The 23289-nt window shown below is 35.3% G+C and overlaps 4 protein-coding genes and 1 pseudogene across 4 annotated transcripts; 3 read left to right on the top strand and 2 right to left on the bottom strand.

The window, feature by feature from the left end:
• LOC120170422 (scarecrow-like protein 14) lies at positions 1 to 1298 on the top strand. Its single transcript, XM_039178353.1, has 3 exons — positions 1 to 253; positions 428 to 558; positions 606 to 1298. Exons 1-3 carry the CDS (start codon positions 1 to 3, stop codon positions 1296 to 1298), a joined length of 1077 nt encoding a protein of 358 aa, XP_039034284.1.
• A 1850-nt stretch (positions 1299 to 3148) lies between these two features.
• On the top strand, positions 3149 to 9403 carry LOC120170461 (pumilio homolog 2-like). The gene is made up of 9 exons (XM_039178396.1): positions 3149 to 4330; positions 4865 to 6381; positions 6456 to 6597; positions 6698 to 6805; positions 7254 to 7466; positions 7559 to 7669; positions 7755 to 7949; positions 8391 to 8565; positions 8959 to 9403. The coding sequence occupies exons 1-9, from the start codon at positions 3686 to 3688 to the stop codon at positions 8997 to 8999; spliced, it is 3147 nt and encodes a 1048-aa protein (XP_039034327.1). The 5' UTR covers positions 3149 to 3685; the 3' UTR covers positions 9000 to 9403.
• Positions 9404 to 10041: 638 nt separating this feature from the next.
• On the top strand, positions 10042 to 12449 carry LOC120170421 (annotated as a pseudogene).
• A 2712-nt stretch (positions 12450 to 15161) lies between these two features.
• LOC120170266 (DNA-directed RNA polymerase II subunit RPB7-like) lies at positions 15162 to 17626 on the bottom strand. The gene is made up of 6 exons (XM_039178244.1): positions 17394 to 17626; positions 17060 to 17225; positions 16924 to 16974; positions 16339 to 16404; positions 16192 to 16260; positions 15162 to 15424 (listed from the first exon to the last, which is right to left on the bottom strand). The coding sequence occupies exons 1-6, from the start codon at positions 17507 to 17509 to the stop codon at positions 15362 to 15364; spliced, it is 531 nt and encodes a 176-aa protein (XP_039034175.1). The 5' UTR covers positions 17510 to 17626; the 3' UTR covers positions 15162 to 15361.
• Positions 17627 to 18602: 976 nt separating this feature from the next.
• Positions 18603 to 20740, bottom strand: LOC120170309 (ras-related protein Rab11C-like). Its single transcript, XM_039178270.1, has 3 exons — positions 20604 to 20740; positions 20315 to 20511; positions 18603 to 19381 (listed from the first exon to the last, which is right to left on the bottom strand). The coding sequence occupies exons 2-3, from the start codon at positions 20477 to 20479 to the stop codon at positions 18896 to 18898; spliced, it is 651 nt and encodes a 216-aa protein (XP_039034201.1). The 5' UTR covers positions 20480 to 20511; positions 20604 to 20740; the 3' UTR covers positions 18603 to 18895.
• Positions 20741 to 23289: the final 2549 nt, after the last annotated feature.

Here is a 23289-nt window from a genome sequence, read left to right as displayed (position 1 = left end):
ATGGATTCAAATTTGATCGCCGAGAGTCAGGAGTCTAACATCGGTTCATCTTCATCGTCAGGTATTCATTCAGATGCACCTCCTCTTGATAATAATCCTTTCGCCAATGAAATGCTAAAATATATAAAGGGGTTGCTAATGGAGGAAGATCTTGAAAAAAAGACCTGCATGTTGCAGGATTGCTTTGCTCTCCAAGCTGCTGAAATATCCTTCTATGAAGTCCTCGGCCATTATTATAATCTCACTCAGAGCAGTTAAAAAAAGTGAATCAACTCCTTTTACAGTCGAATTTCTCTTGGAAGAACCTCTTTGTTTCTAGATTTACAAAGAAAATCCATTAAAAAGCTTGGAGAAGCTAGTAAATCATCATCTGTCAATGTTGATGAGGTGTTTTCGGCTACTTAAAGTGACCCATCAAAGCCTCCAGGGTCAACAGGAAGAAAAAATTATGAGCGTGAGGATGTGGAAGAAGGTAGGATCAACAAGCAATCTGCACTTTCTCTTGAGGACTCAGAGCAGTTGCAGTCTAAAATGTTCGATGATGTACTGCTTGCGAAGGTGAAAATGAGGACTCTCCATAGTGTTCTCTTAGTCGGAACTTGCAGCGGATAAAAGGGTCTAATGGCGGTGGAATTACACGTTGGAAGAAGAAAGCCCAGAAGAAAAGTGAAGTGGTGGATCTATGGAGTCTTCTTACTCAATCTGCACAATCGGTGGCCATAAAAGACCAAAGGACTGCCAATGAGCTTCTGAAACAAATAAGCCAATTCTGGAGATTAGCATGTTACTTTGCTGATGCCCTTAAGACACGTTTGGCTGTTATGGGGGAACCATTGTATTCGCATCTGCTGGGCAACAGCACATTAGCTGCTGATGTCTTAAAAGCTTATGGACTTTGTAATTTAGCCTGCGCCTTTAAGAAGATAAATTTGTATGCAAATAAAATGATAATGGAGATGGCTGAAAAGGCAACCACGCTCCACATTGTTGATTATGGCATTTGCTACGGGTTTCAATGGCTTTGTCTCATCCAGCGCAGGCTGGCGGCTTTGTATTATCGGTATCGAGTTTCGGCAACCAGGTTTCCGACCTGCAGAAAGGGTGGAAGAGTCAGGGTGTCGATTGAACAGGTAATTGTGAGAGATTCAATGTTCGAGTACAACGTGATAGCAAAGAAATGGAAAGCCATCCAACTTGAGGAACTAAAGATTAAGAAATATGTTGTTCTTCATTCACCTATCTTTTCTTCATTCATCTTACCTTATTTCTTCAATCTTTTGATCTTATGTATTTCTTAAAATTTATAAAAAAAAAAATCATAAGAATTGATAAAAGTTGGTACTACCCGAGCAAAATTTCCATTTCAGCTTTTTTCTTTTTAATGTTTGTTCTTCATTCACCTATCTTTTCTTCGTTGTCTTTTACATCATGCGACTATTCAGTTTTCGACAAGCTGCAAACTACTTGATCACGATCTTTGCATCTTTCTTTCCGTAAACAACTAATCAGTGATGTACATACGCCATTTAGTAGGATACAAGAAAGAAGACTTTCTTCTTCTTTTTCATCTTCTTCCATTGTTTTATCAGATTTTTTTGCATCTTCCTTCCTTTTAACATCTGAAGTTAATGATTTCATCAATGCATCTTCTTCTACTACTTCATCACTATTTATAAGTTTATTTTTTAGTCTTTATTCATGGAACAATCAATGTTTAATATAAAACACGTCGAAGAAACCTAACTTTCTTAATAAAAGACTCAACAAACCAATATCTTATGACTTATTTCAGCTCTAATAATCATGTGCAACTCAACCGAATTTTAATAATAATACATACTGAATAACACATGAAAGGATTTGAACTTATGACATCTGAAATATAAAGGATTCATGGGGAATCAAGACGCGAATTAGGTAAAATAATTCAAAATATGGGAATATGAGTTTTATTAAAATAATATTAATTTAATTTAAAAAAATAGGAGCTGAGTAATTGGGTAGTCAAGTACTCATTTAAAAGAGAAATATCTAATAAATTTTAGTCAAATTGACATGTCAACATATTAAGTATCATGTGTTAAATGATTTTTAACCCTAATATCCTTAAATCCCAATCCATTAAGCCTATCTATCACCGTGGAATGAACCACCATTGCCCATCCTATCAGTCATCGAACCATACTAGTTGATCACCTTCACTTTGCGTCACATAGAATCTCTAAATCCAAAACTATAAACCCCTAAATTAATTAATTTCTAAAAAACCTATAAATTCTTCAATCAAAATATATTAAATCCCTTCTTCTATTGTTGGGAATCAATTACCAATATCCATTTTTTTATTATTAGATCTCCACTATCAATTACCATATTCTCATGTCCCTAATAAATCGATGGACGAGACACCATGAAATCAATGATAAATAATTTTTGTCGATGTGCATCAATGAACGATATATCATTCTCTTATCGATGCACAACGCAAGGATAATTTATATTTTATAGTGAGATAAGAGAAGGAGACTCATGAATTGTTAATTATTGTGACGACAAATGACATTTTCCGACTACGTATAACGGGAGGAATAAAAGATTCTAGGGTTTTGTCTTTAAAAAATAAAATACTCGAGAAGTTTTTAAGAGAAATTAAGAATATTAAGGTTTTTCAAAATTAAAAATTATAAGTTTTTTAAATAAAAAAAATTAAATAAAACTAGAAATCAGACTTGAAAAATCAGGTTATTTGATAGAAATGTACTTGAAAAAGGAAACAACGTGCACTGAATTCTGAAGTGCACCACTTACTCTCAAGTAGAGGAGTTTTAACTGTGCTTGACATTATCCTAACAAGTGAAAAAGAACAAAGATGAGGAGAGTAAGATCCAGGCAAATATCTAAAGGCGTTCATGTAATGAAAACACACACATCCCATGTGAACAAAAAAAAAAGTAACCCCAAAAGGAGTAACTCAGATATTTAACTAAGATGAGCTTAGAGTTACCATTGCTGAGAATAATAAAAATGGTTGTTTTGGGAAATAATGAATCTTTTTAATAGTAAGGAAATAATGAATTTATGAATACGTGATAATGATAAAAAACATTTTTTATTACTGTCTTTAATCCTAATTTTTCTGAATTGTAACAAAACCCTAAAAGGGTTATTGTAAGAAACAATCGCCGCTTGATTTGATCTCAGCCGTCTACTCTTTCTCTATATATCTTTATACTTATTTTACTCTCTTCATTGATCTCAGCTTCCAACTAAAAAAAAAAGAGAAAGCTTTCTTCTTTCTCCATGCTATACTGCTTTGTTTTTAGCTCTATTTTTACTTTTGTTCCTGTTTTTTTTTAACTAGGAAATGATGGTTTTCTCATATAGTTATTGTTGGCTGATTTGTCATATCCAAATTTGAGGAATATAGAAAATTTGGGTACTTTGTTATTCTTGTTTTCTTAGTTTGATTATTGGGGAGGTAGGGTTTTATGCTGTTTTGAGGTTATAGAGATTAAAGTTTTTGATCTTTGACACATTTGGTAGCTTAAAGTGAGAATCTTTAGCTTGTAAATACTGATTTTAGGGTATTGGTGTATGAAAAAATGGGCCTTTCGTGTTTAGAGGCTGATAATTGATTTGGGGAGCTTTGATCAGAGGTTAATGACCATTTAGGGTTTTTTGAAGAATGTTATCTGAACTGGATAGGAGACCAATGATAGGAAATAGTGAAGGGTCATTTGGGGATGATTTGGAAAACGAGATAGGATTATTACTCCGTGAACAGCATAGTAGGCAAGAGGCTGATGAACTTGAACTCGAGCTAAACTTGTATAGAAGTGGCTCTGCACCTCCTACCGTTGAGGGTTCACTGAGTGCGGTTGGCGGTTTGTTTGGGGGTGAAGCTGGTGGTGGTTTCGCCGCTACATCCTTTTCAGCTTTTGCTGGAGCTAAAAATGGAAATGGGTTTGCATCTGAGGAAGAACTCAGGTCTGATCCAGCTTACCATTCATACTACTACTCAAATGTGAATCTTAACCCAAGGCTCCCACCTCCTTTGCTTTCCAAAGAGGATTGGAAGTTTGCCCAGAGGTTGAAGGGAGAGAATTTGGCTATAGGTGGGATTGGAGAGAGGAGGAAAGTGAATAGGGCTGATAATGGTAGCGGTAGCTCGTTGTTTTCGATGCCACCAGGGTTTGATTCCAGGAAACAAGAGAATGAAGTAGATGCTGAGAAAATGCATAGCTCTGCAGACTGGGGTGGCGATGGACTGATTGGTTTGTCCGGTATAGGACTTGGAAGTAAACAGAAAAGCTTCGCCGAGATCTTTCAGGTTATAACTGATGGTGGTTTAACATTTTTTTCATAAATTCCAATTCTTTATAGGGTTTTGATTCTGTATAGTGAATAGTCTCTGCCATTGTTTCTAGCCTGATAATAATTTGCTTATCTGAAGATTGTCCATTTATGAGTTATTTGTAGTGACTTTCTCCACTTAATTTTATGTTTTTGACGTGCATTATGTTGAATATATTTACTGTACATGCTATTTTGATTGAAAATGTACTTAGCGATGTGTGTTTTAAATCATATCTACGACAACTGATATGCCATATACTATGTGTAATACTTAGTAGGTATATATGTGATTAATTTTTTGTCTTGGCTTGTAAATAGCTAGGTTTTTTAATGCATCTCCTAGGTCTCAAAATGCTTCAAAATCTTCTCATTTAAATTTTCATCTAGATCCTCATTCCTTAACTTTTATGTACCTATCCTACCAAGTTCTTTTTGCTAACGTTTCATAAACTCCTGTGGTTTTTCCTTTTTCTTTTGTGCAGTGATCTAATATCTAGAACCTTTGCAGGATGATTTGGGACACAGTGCTCCAGGCATGAGGATACCGTCTCGTCCTGCCAGTTGTAATGCTTTTGACGAGAACTTTGAAAATGTAGGTTCTGCTGAATCTGAGCTGGCTTATTTGCATCGTCAACTGACTTCTGCAGATCCTTTAAGGTCAAGTGGAAGTGGCCAGGGATCGTCTGCTGTCCATAACATTGGGCCGATCTCTTCATACACTTATGCTGCTGCTGTAGGCTCTTCGATATCTAGGAGTACTACTCCTGATCCCCAAGTTGTAGCTAGGGCTCCTAGTCCCTGTCCGACACCAATTGGAGGAGGCAGAGTTGGCAACTCTGACAAAAGAAACATAAATAGTCCAAGCACATTTGGTGGTGTCTCAACTGGTGTCAATGGGTCTGATGATCTTGTGTCTGCTTTATCAGGCATGAACCTTTCATCAAATGGTGTCATAGATGAAGATAATCAGTTAGCATCACATTTGGAACAAGATGTTGAAAATCACCAGAATTATCTATTTGGTTTGCAAGATGGTCAGAATCATATCAAACAGCAGGCATACGTGAAGAAATCAGCATCTGGTCATTTACATATGCCTTCATCTAAGAGTAATGGGAGTGGATCCGTACTCCAGAAATCTGCTGTTCCCTCAAACAATTCTCACTTTAAAGGATCACCTACTTCTGCTCTCAATGGCAGTGGCAGCTTACCTTCTCAGTATCATCACATTGATGGTGCAAATGCATCATTTACAAATTATGGGTTAAGTGGTTACTCTTTAAATCCTGCTTTGGCCAATATGATGCCTAGCCAACTTGTAGCTGGCAATCTGCCGCCATTGTATGAAAATGTTGCTGCCGCATCAGCTATGGCTGGCCCTGGAATGAACTCCAGAGTGCTTGGGGGAGCTTTCGGTTCTGGACAAAACATTTCAAATGCTGCATCCGAGTCCCATAATCTGGGTAGAGCTGGAAACCCAATAGCCAGGAATGCTCTGAATACACCTTTAATTGATCCTTTGCATCTTCAGTATCTAAGGACATTTGATTATGCTGCAGCACAGCAAGCAGCTCTTAATGACCCCGCCATGGATAGGAATTTCCTTGGTAATTCATACATGAACTTGCTTGAGCTTCAAAAAGCTTATCTTGGAGCTCTACTGTCACCCCAGAAATCCCAGTATGGTGTTCCATTGGGTTCTAAATGTGGTAGTTCTAATTTCCATGGTTTTTATGGAAATACGACCTTTGGAGCTGGCATGTCTTATCCTACAATCCCATTAGCAAGTGCTGTTATTCCCAATTCCCCGGTTGGACCTGGTAGTCCTATCAGACAGACTGATCTGAATATGTGTTTTCCTTCCGGGATGAGGAACCTAGCTGGGGGTGTCATGGGACCCTGGCATTTGGATTCAGGATGTAATATTGATGAAAGCTTTGCCTCCTCCCTACTTGAAGAGTTCAAGAGCAATAAAATGAAATGTTTTGAACTTTCAGAGCTCGCTGGTCATGTTGTTGAGTTCAGGTATGTTTGTAGCTTACATCATGTTTTATGTTGTTATACTGTCATCCTGATATTTACACGCTTTTCATGAGCAGCGCAGATCAATATGGAAGCCGCTTTATACAGCAAAAACTTGAAACAGCCACAACTGAAGAGAAAACTATGGTTTATGAGGAAATCATGCCTCAAGCTCTTGCTTTGATGACTGACGTGTTCGGTAATTATGTCATTCAGAAGGTATCATATCAGCCTCTTGATCTGTTTCTTATCTGCTTAGTATTAAACATTTTAATGGTTTATTGTCTTTACCCAATGCTAATACCTTAAATTCGTACAGTTTTTTGAGCATGGACTTCCAAGTCAGAGAAGAGAACTTGCTGGCAAGCTTTTTGGTCATGTTTTAACACTTGGTCTTCAAATGTATGGGTGTCGGGTGACCCAGAAGGTATTTTATGGTCGTTATTTTCTTGGCTTCATTTCATGCATTTTTTCCATTTGGTTTGCTCATAATCATCTGATTACTTATTGAACAGCTTCTGTTGATTCTTTTCATTTACCATTCTCCTCATAATTGCAGTTTCTTGACAATTTATGAGTTCCTTTCTAAATGACCCCAGCACAGTTTTGTATTTGACATATGGAAATGTGTCTTAGTCTGATAAAGTGGTACTTTCCTTTTTCATGCAGAATTGATTTAAATCTTTATTTATGTTTACTTTGTAATTATGGACTATGTATATGCTTTAACAGTAAGACTTAACTTTATCATCTGCTTATCTTGCTTTGTATGGATTTCATAGAAGTGCTTGTGCTAATTGATATGATTCTAAATGCTTACACCAAGAATACTGCTTGCTTTTTGACAATTATGTATGATTTGTTGAACACTCAAGGCCATAGAAGTTGTTGATCTGGATCAGAAGATTAAAATGGTTCAAGAGCTTGATGGTAATGTGATGCGTTGTGTACGTGATCAGAATGGCAACCATGTCATCCAAAAATGTATCGAATGTGTTCCTGAGGAGAACATTCAATTTATAGTTACAACGTTTTTTGATCAAGTTGTGACCCTTTCTGCTCATCCATATGGGTGCCGGGTGATACAGGTTCGGAACCTCATTTTGCCCCTTAGAACTGTCCTATGCTAAGAATGATCGATGTGTGTTCGGCAGTAATTTCTTTTCTTTTAACACTGCAGAGAATACTGGAGCACTGCAAGGACCCAAAAACGCAGAGTAAGGTTATGGATGAGATTTTAGGATCTGTTAGCATGTTGGCTCAAGACCAGTATGGGAATTATGTTGTTCAGGTTGTGGTTCTTTTCTGGAAACTTATATTTTGCACGTTATAGATTTGGTGCATGGACTGACCTTTTCATTCACACAACACTACAGCATGTACTGGAGCACGGAAAACCTCATGAGCGCTCAATTATAATCAAGGAACTAGCTGGAAAGATTGTCCAGATGAGTCAGCAGAAGTTTGCCTCTAATGTTGTTGAGAAGTGCTTAACTTTTGGTGGTCCTTCTGAACGTCAACTATTGGTGAATGAAATGCTTGGTTCTACTGATGAGAATGAGCCTCTTCAGGTTTGTCTATTTTGTGCCTGATTTTTCACCTGTGAATTGTAACACTTTTCTGATTTTTAAGTTCTCAACATTGAATAATAAATGTACAAAATAACTACACCTGATTTATAAATCATTGGAGAAAAGCCATGAATCATGAGTGCTATTATTTGTGCTAGATTTTGGCTGAATATGGTGGTTTTCCTTCTTGATGAGAAATATGCCTAGTTCATTTACATTTGTAAGCTGGGTTCATGTACAGTAAGGATTCAGGAATGCTGCGAATATTTATGGGAGCTCTTAATATTTGCATATTACTGCTGTCTCAGGATGCAATAAGATGTGAAGACTCCAACTAGAATCATCTTTCTAAAAATTGATTGCATGATTTTCAAGAAATAGTTTTCCCGTTACTCTATAATTCCTTGTCATTTTTATCGACACTTGTTTGTCTGATTTCAGGCAATGATGAAAGATCAATTTGCAAACTACGTTGTACAGAAAGTACTGGAGACTTGTGATGACCAGCAACGTGAGCTGATCCTCTCTCGAATTAAGGTCCATTTAAATGCATTGAAGAAGTACACTTATGGGAAACATATTGTTGCACGCATAGAGAAACTTGTTGCTGCTGGGGGTACTGTTTCTTCCTTGTCGTCTGTGACTGCTTATTAGTTTTTTTATGTCTGTTCATGCATGGTGTAAATGAGTTCCTTAGACTAATGCCGAATTATTCCACATATAGCTCTTGTAACTACAATCCTGGAATTATTCAATCACTTGAAAAATATGGGTTCAGCAAAATTTTCATGTGCTCTACACAATTCAAGATTTTTATTGGTTCGATTGCATTATAGTAATTGTAGGTGACATGCTCTCTCTGTACATCTGTAATGAAACCATAGGAATTTGATCTAAAGCAGGCATAGGGCTATCGACGTGAAACACACTTTTCTTTTTGATCAATTCAAATTTGATCCTTATTCTGTATGTCGAAACCTTCTAATACGTAGTTTTGTTTACTTTTCAGAAAGGAGAATTGCTGCTCAGTCTTCCCACCCTGCTGCTTAGTTGGTGTAGGAAATAATATGTTTGTACAGCTAACAGAAGCTATTATGAGAGCTTCCTCTATCTCTAGAGCTATGTTTCTACCTATCTTTTTAGGCAGGTAAGATCTGTATGGAAATAAGTTGTTGCTTGACTGGAAGAACTGCACATTTTGTAGCTTAAGATGTATACATAGAATCGAGCAAACCCGAGGTTTCAGTTGTTGAATATGACTGATGACCCCATGCAGAGGAGACAAATGATTATAGGCGTTGTTACGGTGTAAAAAATTTAAATGGCGAGTTAGTTTTATATGGTAACCGCGACTGTACAAAATGTTGGCTTGTGGAGAGCTGTTGATGTTTAGGTGAGGCCAAGGTTTTTACCTGTTCGATGTATGCTTAATGACATTTTTACTTCTTTCCCTCCTAAATGTTCTTTGTTTCTTGCTGCCATCGAATTGCTCATGTTTGTGTATATCTATATTGGTTTTTATTTGATTTAGTGATCAAGACTAGGGTAATCATCTGATGCAAATATGTTAAAAAGAAAGAAAATTCCCACTGGAACTTGAAGAATTCTTGGAAACAAAGAGGTATGATTGATTAAAACAAACGATAAACCAGAAAAAAGTTGAGTGCCGCGATCCGCGCAACAGGAAATGTACTCGCCTTTTATAGGTCGGTATTATCTTCTTTTGATGCTCACAGGCACGACTGTCATTTCTGCAACCTGTGTCGTATTGCATTATCAATGTTTTCATATTTACTATTTAGCATACAATATCAATCATCCAATCTTTGCAATTAAACATGGCGGAGTCTTTGAATTCTAAGCACCCTTCACGTTAATCTTCAAAACACTAATCAAATGACCACCGCCAATAAATTTCTCGCTACTTCACCATTTTCTTCTATACGAGTTCCATGATGATATGTTGACATACAAATTCTTTCAAGCATTTGAGCAAAACACCAAGCACTCATTGTGGAGAAATATCGGAAGCAATCTTTAATGGACCAAGATAGGGACTACGAGAGGCCTTACAGGTGTCTATACAAGAACCATGGCCGGCAATATTGGTGTCGTCTATGCTTGGTCTCCATTTCGGACAAAAAGTATGAATAAAACGAGGGTGTTTTAGTATTTTCATTTTCTTTTGTTACTGTCTAAAGTAACGGCCTTTTTTGAACCGTTGATATACTTATCATCAGAAGCCATGGTCCGGTTCCAAGCCATGCACCTCCCACCACAACTTCCCTTACAACCCAATTTCAGAGCAGAAAAACAGAGTTTTTGCATCCAAAATCCAGACTTTTATGAATATCAAATACACTATAGAAGAGGGTTAATTCATGAATATGCATGAATTGTATCGTTCCTTAACACCGAATGCTCTTATCTTTGGCCCTTACTTTTCTCCAAGATCATTCCTTACCGTTCAAAAGCAGGCAAATTTATCGGTACCCAGTTCCAGATATTGCCAAGGCGGTGGCTTTGGCTTTACTCCAAGACCTTTGCACCAGTTCTTTTCAGGTATTATAAGAAAAGAAATGCGTGTACCCTTTTGAGAGCGAGCTGGAGAGTCTCCTTCTGCAACTCCAGATGAAATCAAAAGGGCTTATAGGAAACTCGCTTTGAAGTATCACCCTGACGTCAACAAAGAGGTAATTCTGTGAAATAGACATTAAAATTCCCATTACCTTGTATTTGTGTTGCTTGTTTCTTATTGGAAGGTTAATAGAGGTTGAAACAATGGCACCAAACCACGTAGTATCATGTTTCTCAGGCTTTGTTCTGATTACTATTGTTCAACTATCTTCTTAGTTCGGGTTTCAGGTTTCAGAAATAAATCAATTGCTCTCCAGGAACCAGAAAACCCTTTGCTTTGAGAAGATATAGGACATCTCAGAGTTAGGGCTTCTTAAGTGATTGAAAGCAATGTTTATCATATGATAGTTACGATTTTGTTGTTTATGCATTTCTATCATTATTCCTTCATAGTTGGATTGCCTTTCTGAGCTTTAATGCTTTGTTTTTTATGTTTATTGCTTTTGTATATCGAGTAATTCTGGTTTACAGGCAAATGCTCAAGAGAAATTTATGAGGATTAAGCATGCGTATAATACGTTGCTGAACTCTGAATCTAGGAGAAGATACAACCCTGGCGGTAACCGAACATCTGATTTTTCGTACTCTGGAACTCAAAGAAGCCAGAGCTATAACACCCAAGATAAAGAATTCTATGGATTTGGTAACATCCTCTAGACCTACCAGAAGCTAATTAGTTGTTTTATCCGTTGAGGATTATATTCTTATAGTGTGTGTGTTCAATGTTTACACTCAATGTAGCTGCTTTCCTTATAGCCATTTAAGAGTTAGTATTTCGTTTCGTTTCTATATGCTCTTGCAGTTCGATGGATGATGTTGGTGGTCCATGCCATGCATTGCTTACTCTAAATGAGCACACTTCATCCTTTCAACTTTTTAACTTTCTTTTATGACCATTTCCGAATGGGAAAACCATCTAACCACCGCTGAAAGGATACTTATAATTTATATGTTTCGTTATATTTCTAGGAATGAGACGTATTTTTTGTTATTCTTATACTTAAAGTTTCATGCTGCAGGCAATTTTTTGAGGGATGTTCAAATTTACGCTAGGTAGATTTGTACTCTCTGCTGAGCTTATGAGGTTGATAAGATAGAATTGATTGCTTCATTTCTAAATCTTGTCCAGCATCTGTTTTATCTTCTCCCTCTAAATGGCAACTAGTACTCACTTCTCTTTATAACTCATAGTTCGATTTGTGTTGCAGAGGACTTCTTTAGCGACCTTCAAGAAGAATTTCGGAATTGGGAAGCAAGTGCATCACAAGAAAAGCCGAAAAGCTTATGGGAGGAATTAGCGGTATGATGTCACTGTTTCTAGCATTGCTGATATATATATATATATGAAAAGCATACTTACGCTCGTTCAAGCTTAGTTCGTAACAAGGAATATTTTCGCTTAACTAGTTGAATTCACCAATGGCAGGTGATTGGAGAGGAATTTGTTGAATTTCTGGAGAAAGAGCTCAACATATCTGATGATGAAGTTGAAGAAAACAGCAGAAACGACTTCAGCAATCCCGAGAGAACAGGAAGCAGTTTTCAAAACGAAGCTAACAAGGGTAGCAGCATTGAGGAGAACATCGACGAAATAGAAGCTACTCTTGATAAGCTGAAAAAGGAGCTAGGTTTGTAACAAGGAAGTGCAGCTTTATATTGCTCTGACACAAGTCGAGCTGTTCTGCAAGCTTACCATGCTGGGAAGTGAATTACAGTAATAGCATCCGTGGATATTTCCGACACTCAGCAACATTGATGTTTGTTCTTGAAAGGGGAAGATAGTTTGATACTCTTATCAGAATCGCAAGATTGATTGTTGTTCTTGAAGTATTTGCAGAGAAAAGAAAAGCCTTTTTCTCTTGACTATTTCCCCACCAAAACCATTTCATATTATTTTCTTGATCAACTGGTAGCAGGTAGCAGATAGCAGCATGGTGATTATTTAGCCTGGACCATACAACACAGAGTTCACAATGTTGATGATTACGGTGCAAATATAACTTTAAACCAAAGGTATCGGCAAGCCCAACATGCTTAAGCGCTTAATACCCTCCTATTCATGATGGGATGGGATAATTATTGTATCAAATTATTTAAAAATATTGAATAAAAAATAATCTCATTTTATTTATGATTTAATAATAATTATAACATAGTTATAACCCTAATAAAAATTTAAATATAAAAGTGAAAGGTCCACTTTGACCCTACTTATTCCATTAGACTCTAGGAGCTAAAATTATATATTATATAGATTCAACAACCTAATATATTCTTATTTTATTAATAGCTATTAAATACACGCGGATATTATTTTTATTATATTTTGTCGTATTTCTAAAATGAAGCATCTTGCACGAATCAATTTATCTCAGTGGTTAAAGGAATTATTGTTTTTAGAAGTTATGGATTCGAGCACAAACGACTGTAAAGATGATTGAAAATTCATTGTCAATCATAATAATGATGGTTTGGACTCAGTTTCTGAAGGAAGCAATAAACACCGAACTAAGAAAAAGAGAAAGAGAACATAAAAGGTCTGAGAGGCATGAAACTACTTCAGATGATGATTCTCAAACCGAGGACTGGAGAGAGGCTTAGAGGATGAGGAAGGAGGAGATGCGTAGACGTCGCAAGGAGTGGCGTCACAGAAGAGAAGAACGACATGCTCGGAAGCCTAAAATGAAAGGTCAAGATGATGAGGATGCAGCAAGGAGGAACTTCCGTCCAAGTGATGATGAGGCATCATCTAAGCATGAACAACTTGAAGTGGAGTAAGGAAGAAAGCCCTTGAATCACTAAAAGCAAAGAGGGGCTGAATCTTGTGAATTTTAATGCTAATATGCTATTTTATTTTATGTTGAGCAGACACTTTTGAAGTTCATAAGTATTTTATATTGGTTACTGCTTAATGTAGTTTGTGTTTACTGGTGGTAGCTGAAATGGATAAATTAGAATATACTACTGCTCTCGTAGAGAACTTAGTGTATCCGTCTGTCTTCCGAGAACATCGAATGTATGTATTTGCAATGATTAACTCTGCATGAGAATATTTCTCAAATTTGAAAGCTACGCATGTATTTGCAGTGATTAGTTGTGCATCAGAATTTCTCTGAAATCTCGGTACGCATTGATGCATTAAAAATAAGAGAAAATAATCTCAGTGATCGAAAATGCCTTATAATATACGATTTTAACAAAAAAAATTTCGATTTGCCAAAATGACCAACAAAATCGCAACGCGATCTCTAGTATCGCAAATCAGTTTCCAGATTCGCAACGCGATTTTGACTATCGCATTGCGAATATGTAAATCGCAACGCGATTCTGACTATCGCAACGCGATCTCCAGTATCGCAAATCAGTTTCCAGATTCGTAACGCGATTTTAGAAAATCGCAATACGAATATGTAAATCGCAACGCGATTCTGACTATCGCAACGCGATAATACAAAATCACAACGCGATTCTGACTATCGCAACATGATAATACAAAATTTGCAACGCGATTCTGACTATCACAACGAGATAATACAGAATCGCGTTGTTGCGATTTTAGAAAATCGCAATAAGAATATGTAAATCACAACGCGATTCTGACTATCGCAACGCGATAATACAAAATTGCAACGCGATTCTGACTATCGCAACGCGATAATACATAATCGCAACGTGATTCTGACTATCGCAATGTGATAATACAAAATCACAATGCGATTTTTCAAATTTACGTTAGTCCAAATTCGTTGCGATAATCCAAGTTCACGTTGCGATTTCTTAAGAATTTTCTCTAAAAAGATAGTATCCGCGCGGACGTGTCGAAGACACGTATTACCACGATCACGACCCGAGACGGGACAGCGACAGCGACGCGCGAGAGTCTCCCTTGTTCTCTTCCACTCAACAAGGAAGTAAAAAATTCAAGCCTTAAATACCCATTCCCAATAGTGTTTCTAATACTATGTAGGATTGAACATTGCAAACACTTGGGAATCTTTTACACTATCGCAACACATTATTTATTGTTTTAAACTAAGATCTTACAAATAGCTTGAGAATCTTTTATACTATCACAACATATTCTTTATTGTTTCAAACTCCACATGAATTTGAAATAGTTAAAATATAAACATATTTTGGATATTTCACTATCGCAACAACACATTTTTCAAACTCTCGCAACACATTTTAATTATCGCAACACATTTTAACTATCGCAACACATTTTTCAAAATCGCTTTGCGAATCTTACAATCACGTTACGAATCTGGGATATTCACGTTGCAAATTTGGAAACTGAGTTGAAAAATTAGAGCTCGAGTTGCGAATTTAAGATTGCGTTGCGATTTTGTTGATCATTTTGGCAAATCCAAAAAAATTGATTAAAATCGTATATTATAAGACATTTTCAATCACTGAGATTATTTTCTCAAAAAATAATTCTCTGTATGCGAAGGACAATCTATCCACCCAAATTATCTGGCATTGAACAGGCGAGCAACCAACCACCCACGGATCCCAGCGACAAAGGGGTGTCAAATGAGATCTGATTAGAGAGAGAGAAAAAACTGCTTCTCAATAAGGAAATAGCTTTATTCTCAAACATTACAGGCTATGTAGACGAAGACCATGGAGGCATTTGAAAGATTACACTTCAAGTAAAATACAATGTTCCAGAAAATGAAAATTTTACGGCTAATGAAGCTTTACCGGCATCAACCACGACATAACTGTTATAGAAATCGTGGTATGATCTGAGATTATCCAACATCGGATTAAGCTGTGGTGGGATCATTAATCACACCCAAGAAATCATCCTTTATGGTTCCAATACAGAACTGCAAGACAAAACAGAAAAACGTCAATCTTAATACTTACCACTGGACTCTCTTATTCCTTTTTCCTCGAGTATTTGACATCTGACAACGATATCAGTATATGATTCTTCAAATATATGGAAAGACTCAACCCCGGTCAGAAAGCCGTCGGATGAAATGTGACAAAATGTAAAGTAAGAAATTTTAACAAATGTGTGTACAAAATACAGGCTCACATAGCAGCCTACATGCTCAAATATAGACCTGAAATCGGATTATCTTTGATCCCAGCACAGACATGTGATTTACCAGATTTTAGATCATACAGAAGAATAATGAGCAATAATCACAAAGAAAATAAAAAAAAATCCCATTATACACTTAAATGCATAACTTTCCCTACCACCATAATAAATGCAACTTGTTATTGATTTGTGACCAGTTCCAACAATCAGTCACTACTTGCATTAAGGAATACTTCAAATCTATGTTATCTGGATTTGGGTGTGACTGCTAGATATGAGTATGGTATGACACTGACATATTCAACTTTTTTTAAGAAAAATTCCATGCATTTGAAAGATTCTTGAAGAGTCCAAGCATTACAACTACCAATTCCGATTGGTCTTAAAAGACTCTACGTTAGCTTGGCATCTACATCTCTAAGTGAATCTATTAAAGTCCTTAACATGTCAAGACTGTGTGATTCACGGCACACACAAGTATAGGAACTATGAGTTAAAATAATAATGAAGAAGAAGAAGAAGAAGAGAGGGTTAAGTTCATACTATTTCAGTAGCATCTACTCGAGTTCCAATTATCTTCAAGCGAACTTCACTGTCCTTTTGAATCTTAACCTGCAAAAATATAAACGGAAAGGTCAGAAGTTGAATTCTCACGACAAAATATTAACAATTATTTTGCCTTAAGCATACCGATCCATCAGAGGTAGTATAATTCGGTATATCTCCAGACTGAAACTCCATATCATCTGGAATCAACTGGAAAGGCACAAAAAAAATAATTTACAAGTGAGATGGAGGTATAAAAGAAAAGGTAAAATTTGTCAGCCAATCCAGTAAATCTGAAATCCAAGTAACATATGAAGTGTAAATGAAAAAGAAACTTTCCTACAATAAAATGTAATAGAAATACCATCAAGATACAAAAGTTTCCTATATTAGATGCAAGTTATAGGCATGCTTACAGGAAAGACGCTACTTCTTCATATATCATGCATTAATCTTCATCCAAATTGCAAAGTAGAAGAAAATGAGTCTCATAAAAACAAAACTCGTGTTTCCTCGTATGTTGTCATAGGAACAGAAAATCACTCCCCGACAAAGGAACTAGCTCATTGAAGTTGATCAATGGGATAATTCAAATACTATTTCCTTCCTTAAGTCTCTATCTCAAATCAGGATACAAAGCATAACATTGAAAAAGAACGAAAACTTGAGCGCATAGCATAGAACCGAAGTGGAAGATCTATATTCTAACGGATGTCTAACAAGACTTACATGGTTAGAAACGAAAATTTGGACCGGGCCGGCTTCTGCAAAAAATCCCATCTGTGAGGGAAGCCACAAACATTAGTTGCAACCATTAAAATAATTGGAAGAAACCAATAGTTAAACAATCCAAAGGAAAACATGCCTTGTTCACCATCGAAACAGCAGCTTCCAAGATCTCCCCTTTAAATGGTCTGAACACAACACATTGATATTTGACAGGGAATGTCACAAATCCTGTCCCGTCTCGAATCAAACCTTTACCGACGTTTTCTATACCCGTTATTGCCACCACAAATCCATGTCTACCACTGCAAAAGAATTACCAAATTTTACCAATTTTATCCCCAAAACCCATTCTAGATTCTTCCATCCAATCAATCCAAGAGAACCCTATTTGGAAAACTAAAACCCAACACACGTGAAAAAATAATTATTTTTTGTCTGATTCGTTATGAAGTTGTAAAGGAAAGAAGAACCTGCAAGTGCCCTCGACATCTTTCATGAGTTTGGAAACTAGGTTTTCCCGTAGGTTACGACCGAAGTGGCGTGGATGCAGCTGCATGTTCCTCTCCAATACTATGTGAAAAAACATTTTTTTTCTTTTTCTTCTCGATTAAGAACCAAAGTTTTAAAACTGAACAGATCGAAGAGATTGAAGCTTGGGCGAATGTTTATTTGCGAATATGTTTTGTTTCGTTCCTTCTACTTATAATGGGGTTTCCGGAAGGCTTCGGTTTTCTGGCCTTGAGCTTGGGCGGCTCGGATCTTATTATACCACTAGACTCTATATATTAGGGTTAATTACACCCAACCTCCTAGAATTATGGTTTAAATTGTAAATTACTCTATAAAGTATATCCAACACGTATATCAAAATTTAAACAGATACAACTAATGTATGGGAATTTTATATTTATTAAAAAATTGATGTAATTAAAATTTTAAAGATTTAAACTACGTATTTAGTCACTCAACTATAACTTATTCTATTTTGATCATCTAATTTGATTTTTTAAATCATATCTAATGTTATCTTTTGGCTCCATTTTGACTACTCGTTGTTAAAAAATTAATGATGATGTTGTCGTGTCTCCACAAGATAACGTGATGTTAGTTTTGATTTTTTTTATCACATCAACAATTTTATTTATTTTTTAACATCATGTAATAAAAAATAAACCATTTATTTTTTAAACTCGTGTGATAAAACGAAACCAAAACATAACATTAAGTATGATTTTAAAAATTAATTAAATGACCAAAACGGAACCAAAGTGATAGTTAGACGACTAAATATGTAATTTACCCTTATTTTGGGTACATATGTATCTTAAGTAATTGTTAGATACAATAGCTATTAATTCTTATCATTAGAATTTAACTTTAAAACATTAAAGATTGAATTTATAATTGTATCTTAAAATTTTAATTATAATGTTTTAAGATATGATCTACTCTATTTCAGACTAATACTTAATAATGCTTAAATTGATGGAATAACCTAGTGATATAATATTAATATTTTGAATAATTGATTAAACCCATTTAAAAGTTAAGAATTAATGTGAAATATAGATTATAATTTGAGAAGTTTTGTCTATTAAAATAACAATTAATTGCATTTATCTTTAGAAAACCATAAATGAATTAATTTGATTCGGTTTATACTGTCCATTCTTGATCTGTTTTGTTCCTTTCAATTCTCATAACCATACACTTTACATAACTCACAGACATGTTTAAAAACATAGGGAAAACAAGTCTTAACACTTTTATTACAAGTTGGTGACTGATCAAATAAAACAATTTAAACCTTTGTTTCTAAAAGAACTTCCAAGTTCCAACCTCCCATCTTCCACTTTTGAAGAAAACGTGTCGATTTTTTTTATATAAAAAAAAAGTCTCTTCGAGCTGCTAACAAATGGATTTGTTTAAAAATTTCACAATCAAGTAAAAAATAATATTACCTTTTTTCCCTTCAAGTAGAACAGCATCCTTTCTTAGTGTTCCCTGATGTCTCAGCCACATTAATGGTTGTTCCCTGACCGGGAATCGAGGCATTAGCTTTGGCTTCCTGTGCTGCCAATGCCTTTTTGCTTACGATATGGTAGACCTCGGTCAATATGGTTTGGAATGCCTTCTGGATGTTGGTGGCATCCAAAGCTGATGTTTCGAGAAAAGAAAGCCCTTCCTTCTCGGCCAGGGCTTGACCATCCTGTTCGGAAACAGCTCTGAGATGGTTCAAGTCAGACTTATTTCCAGCCATCATGAGGACGATGTTGGAATCAGCATGGTTCCTTAATTCACGCAGCCACCTCTGAACATTATCAAAGGTTTGCCTCTTGGTTATGTCATAGACAAGAATTGCACCAACGGCTCCTCTGTAGTAAGCACTAGTGATAGCTCGATATCTCTCCTGACCTGCTGTATCCCATATCTGTGCCTTCACCGCCTTTCCCTCCACCTATATTATGATGATGAAGAGAAATTAATAGCTAAATACAAACCAAACAGTTCATCAATCTCCATTATCATGATTACTAGTGAACAAAGAAATGAAGATTCTAATAAATCCAATATATCAGCCTGGAAAATGAAGAAAATATTGTTTATATCATGGGGCCATGAACAACAGCCTGGACTAACCCAGGAAAAGAAGTAGAGCTGATTTGATCAAACCAGGAAATGAAAATGATGATAAAGCATTTCAATTCAATGAAATAAGAGAGAAATGCTTTCCCCTCACCCTGATAGTGGTATGGATATAAGTTCGACACGAGTATACTTGATTTCTTTTTAAGTTTCCCCCCCCCCCATATATTTGGAGCATCATAATTCATAAAAGAGTCCGCAAAAATACATCAATCCATCCATCTAAATAAAAAAAATATATTCTGAATGGATCAAATCTTCAATATTTCTTAAATGTAGAATTTGTAAAGGGAAATAGAAACGGAACAGTCATCTCAGCTCAACAACATGTTATTTGTGAAAAATACACAAATAAAAGAAAGACATGAAAGCGCCTTTGATGATTATCACTGTCAGATTATTTTCATTGTCCCTTCTTTTACAGCATATCACTCAAATGAACTTCCAAGCTAAAAATCAAGTTGCAAGAGAACGCAATCAGATTCTTCATGTAGAATTAAAATAACTTTTTACGTAATAAATGTTTAACTAAGCATAAGAATCCACAGTATAGTTCGTCAAGCAATTTATTCCCCACGAAACTAAATCAGATCATAAAGTAATCTAATATACTTAAAAATATCAACGTTGAAGAGCATTTTCAAGTTCTAGAAACTTCAAGACCAATTAATTATCAGCAGAGAATTGAAAAGAAAAAAAACACAAGGACCATCAAACAAGTATCGATTGAATAGATGAAAAAAACCTGGAGAGTTCTCGTAGCAAACTCGACGCCGATAGTGGATTTAGATTCTAAACAGAACTCGTTTCTGGTGTACCTAGAGAGGATATTTGATTTTCCAACTCCAGAATCGCCGATCAAGACGATCTTGAAAAGGTACTCGTATTCATGATCTACTCTATGCGCCATTTCATATGTCTTTTATCTCTTCCCTCTCAAACCTGCAAGATCCAAACACCAAATAAATCAAAAAGAAAAACTAAAAAAATAAACGAACGAGAAGAGATAGATATGGAATCAATTGAAAATTTACCCGAAGCGGATAAAGATCGAGAAGAGAGAATTATCAAAATGGAAGAAATCCGATAGTTTTGGGGAAATTAAAGAGGGACGAGGCCAAGCCGGGAGTGCTTCGATTTTGATTTTGAAACGGGCAAGGTTTAATTTTGAATTAAAAATATTGTTTATTACGGTTTTCGGCATTTTGGGTGGATGAAACGGTGGCGTTGTAATGGCAATGGTGTAAAATAGACTATATTGAAAGGTTAAAATGAATAGGAGCAGGCTGGGTGGATGGCGTGGCGTGGTTCAGTTAACAAATCATTTCACAGACAGGGAAGATTACTCTTTTATTTTCCGCATATAAAAGTTTACTTTACTTCACTTCACTTCACTTCACTTCTATAAACATAAATAGAAGTCCACTAATTTCATAACTTTGAAGCAGAGTAATCTGTGGTTGAAGTTGAAGTTTTTTAGCTAGAAATGTCGATGGCTTTGACATTAGGACTTTTCACTTCCTTTTTCGAAACAGTGACAGTCAGCATCCCATTCTTCATGGAACCTCGATTAAAATAATATTTATTTGTTATCACGATGATTTTTTCTGTTTTTGACATGCAGATTGAATTTAGATATACTATTTGCGTTCGTGGATAGTATTTTCGCATTGCTTGATTTTGATTTACAGTATGTCGATGGTATTTCAATAGTTTTATTCTCCTTTGTGGTTCGTTTACTGATGCAGTCAGGTCTATTTGTATTTATCTCTTGTTCGAGTTTATTCATATAATACTTGTGTGATCTTAAGTGGTTACTTTTCTTGTGTTTAGAAAAATATTCTTATTAGGTTTAGTTTACGGTTGTGATTGTAAACTTTCATTATAATTTGGATATTTTCTACTTTTGATAAAATTAGTGGCTTCCATAAGAAAAATAACTAAAATAAATTATTTTTTAAGGATGTTAGTATTAAATTATTAAAATAAAATATAAATACATAACGAAGTAGAGCACAAGCAATAGTAAGGTAAAATTATAATTTGTTTCTAAACGTAAAGTTGAAAATGAAAAAGCTAGAAAACTTAGCTTTTGTAGTTGATTTGAAACTACCGATTCCACCGTAATTTTCTTCTTCATCTTTTACATGTTTGACATTGATTTTACAGTCAAAACGAGTTTTTTTTAACTAAAAGTACTTTTAGAAAGCATTATCAAACAGACCCTTAAGCATAATGTGAATTGAATTTGACTTAAATTTATCGGTTTAGGATGGACTAGGACTATGAATAAATATTTTTATAAAATTTAAATTTTATTAGAGATAAAAATTAATAAATGTGTAGTTATTCAATTTCTCAAATATTTAAATAAATTGATTAAAGATATAATATTACGTAAGATGGGAGAGTTATGTGTAAGCTATTATAACTATTTGTAGGTTAGTAGTTTAGATAGATATGATCATTAAATCATAGATTTTTGTTTTGGTGGATCATGTGATCGAGCCATATATCTTATCTATATATTGTAATTAACTCAAAGGTCTATCTTCGGAGAACACATGTTCCTTAAGAACTCCGATGAGCAAGGGAGATTTACTTAGAGGTTTCACCTGGTGAAAAGAGTGAGTAGCTTTTAGAGGCGACCTCTGGAGGTATAACATTTGTCTCCTCTTGTCAAGAGAATGTCATAAAGTGACTTGATCTAAGACTTATGATAATAAATGCATTTATCGTCTTTTACTTTATGCTCGGATCATGGGTAGTTAGAGGTGTGAATGGTCCGAGCTAAAAAGTCAATGAGAAGACTATCTTGGTGTGAGGGAAAGACAATAATGTTCACACTGTCTCTTTTCACCTTTTTTCTCCCCCATCATATGCTTCACCTGGTTAGAGAAACCAGAGTGTTTGGGTAGGTTTTAGGAAGAAAAATGAGAGATAAGGATAATTGTTTAGATTTTTGGGAGGATTTCAATTGATTCTCTCAATCGTGAAAGCTCGTCCATGCTCTTCGCACTAATGGCTGACGAGAACAATTTGGTCTCATCAATCGTTGGCAGTTAATCCATTCTTATTTGGGCGAAAAATAAAAAACGATAAGATAACGATCATTGGTTGATGCTTATTTTTTAGGGAGATAAAAGCATAAGGAGAGTTGTGGTTGACGATTCTTTTTTTTTCTTCCTAAACCTCCTGCTCAGCCGTGGCTAATGTCATGTATAGATAAATAGATATGATGTCAACTCTTGGACTTTGTTCTAATAGTTCACATGATCTTATCAGAGATTCTATCTATGTATTATAATTGATTCATAAGTCTATATTCAGAGAATACAAATTCCTTAAAATCTCTGATAAGCAAAAGAGATTTACCTATAAATTTCGAGCGGGAAAGAGAGGGAGTAGTTACCGGAGACCACCATCAAAGGTATAACAATGTGAATTAAATCCAGGTCTTAATCCTATCATATACCATTATTCAACTTCACATAATATTATCTTCAAACAATTAAAATATTATTAATTATGTAAATCCTTTAATAACTCTTAACATAATTCGAAAGATAAAATTTAATTTATAAGTTTAATTTATACTTAAAAGTAACATTTAACAAATGTTAACTAAAAAGGTCATAGAAATCTTCATTAAAAACATTTAATTGTCTTTAACTTTATTTTTTTTTAGAGAAATGTTACTTTATGGACAAGAGTTATCTA

Source organism: Hibiscus syriacus, unplaced genomic scaffold (genome assembly GCF_006381635.1).
Source record: "Hibiscus syriacus cultivar Baekdansim isolate YM2019G1 unplaced genomic scaffold, ASM638163v2 tig00111779_pilon, whole genome shotgun sequence".
In the NCBI taxonomy this organism is placed as follows: domain Eukaryota; kingdom Viridiplantae; phylum Streptophyta; class Magnoliopsida; order Malvales; family Malvaceae; genus Hibiscus; species Hibiscus syriacus.
Note: the sequence above shows the minus strand (reverse complement) of the source record. Positions and strands in the feature narration are given on the sequence as shown.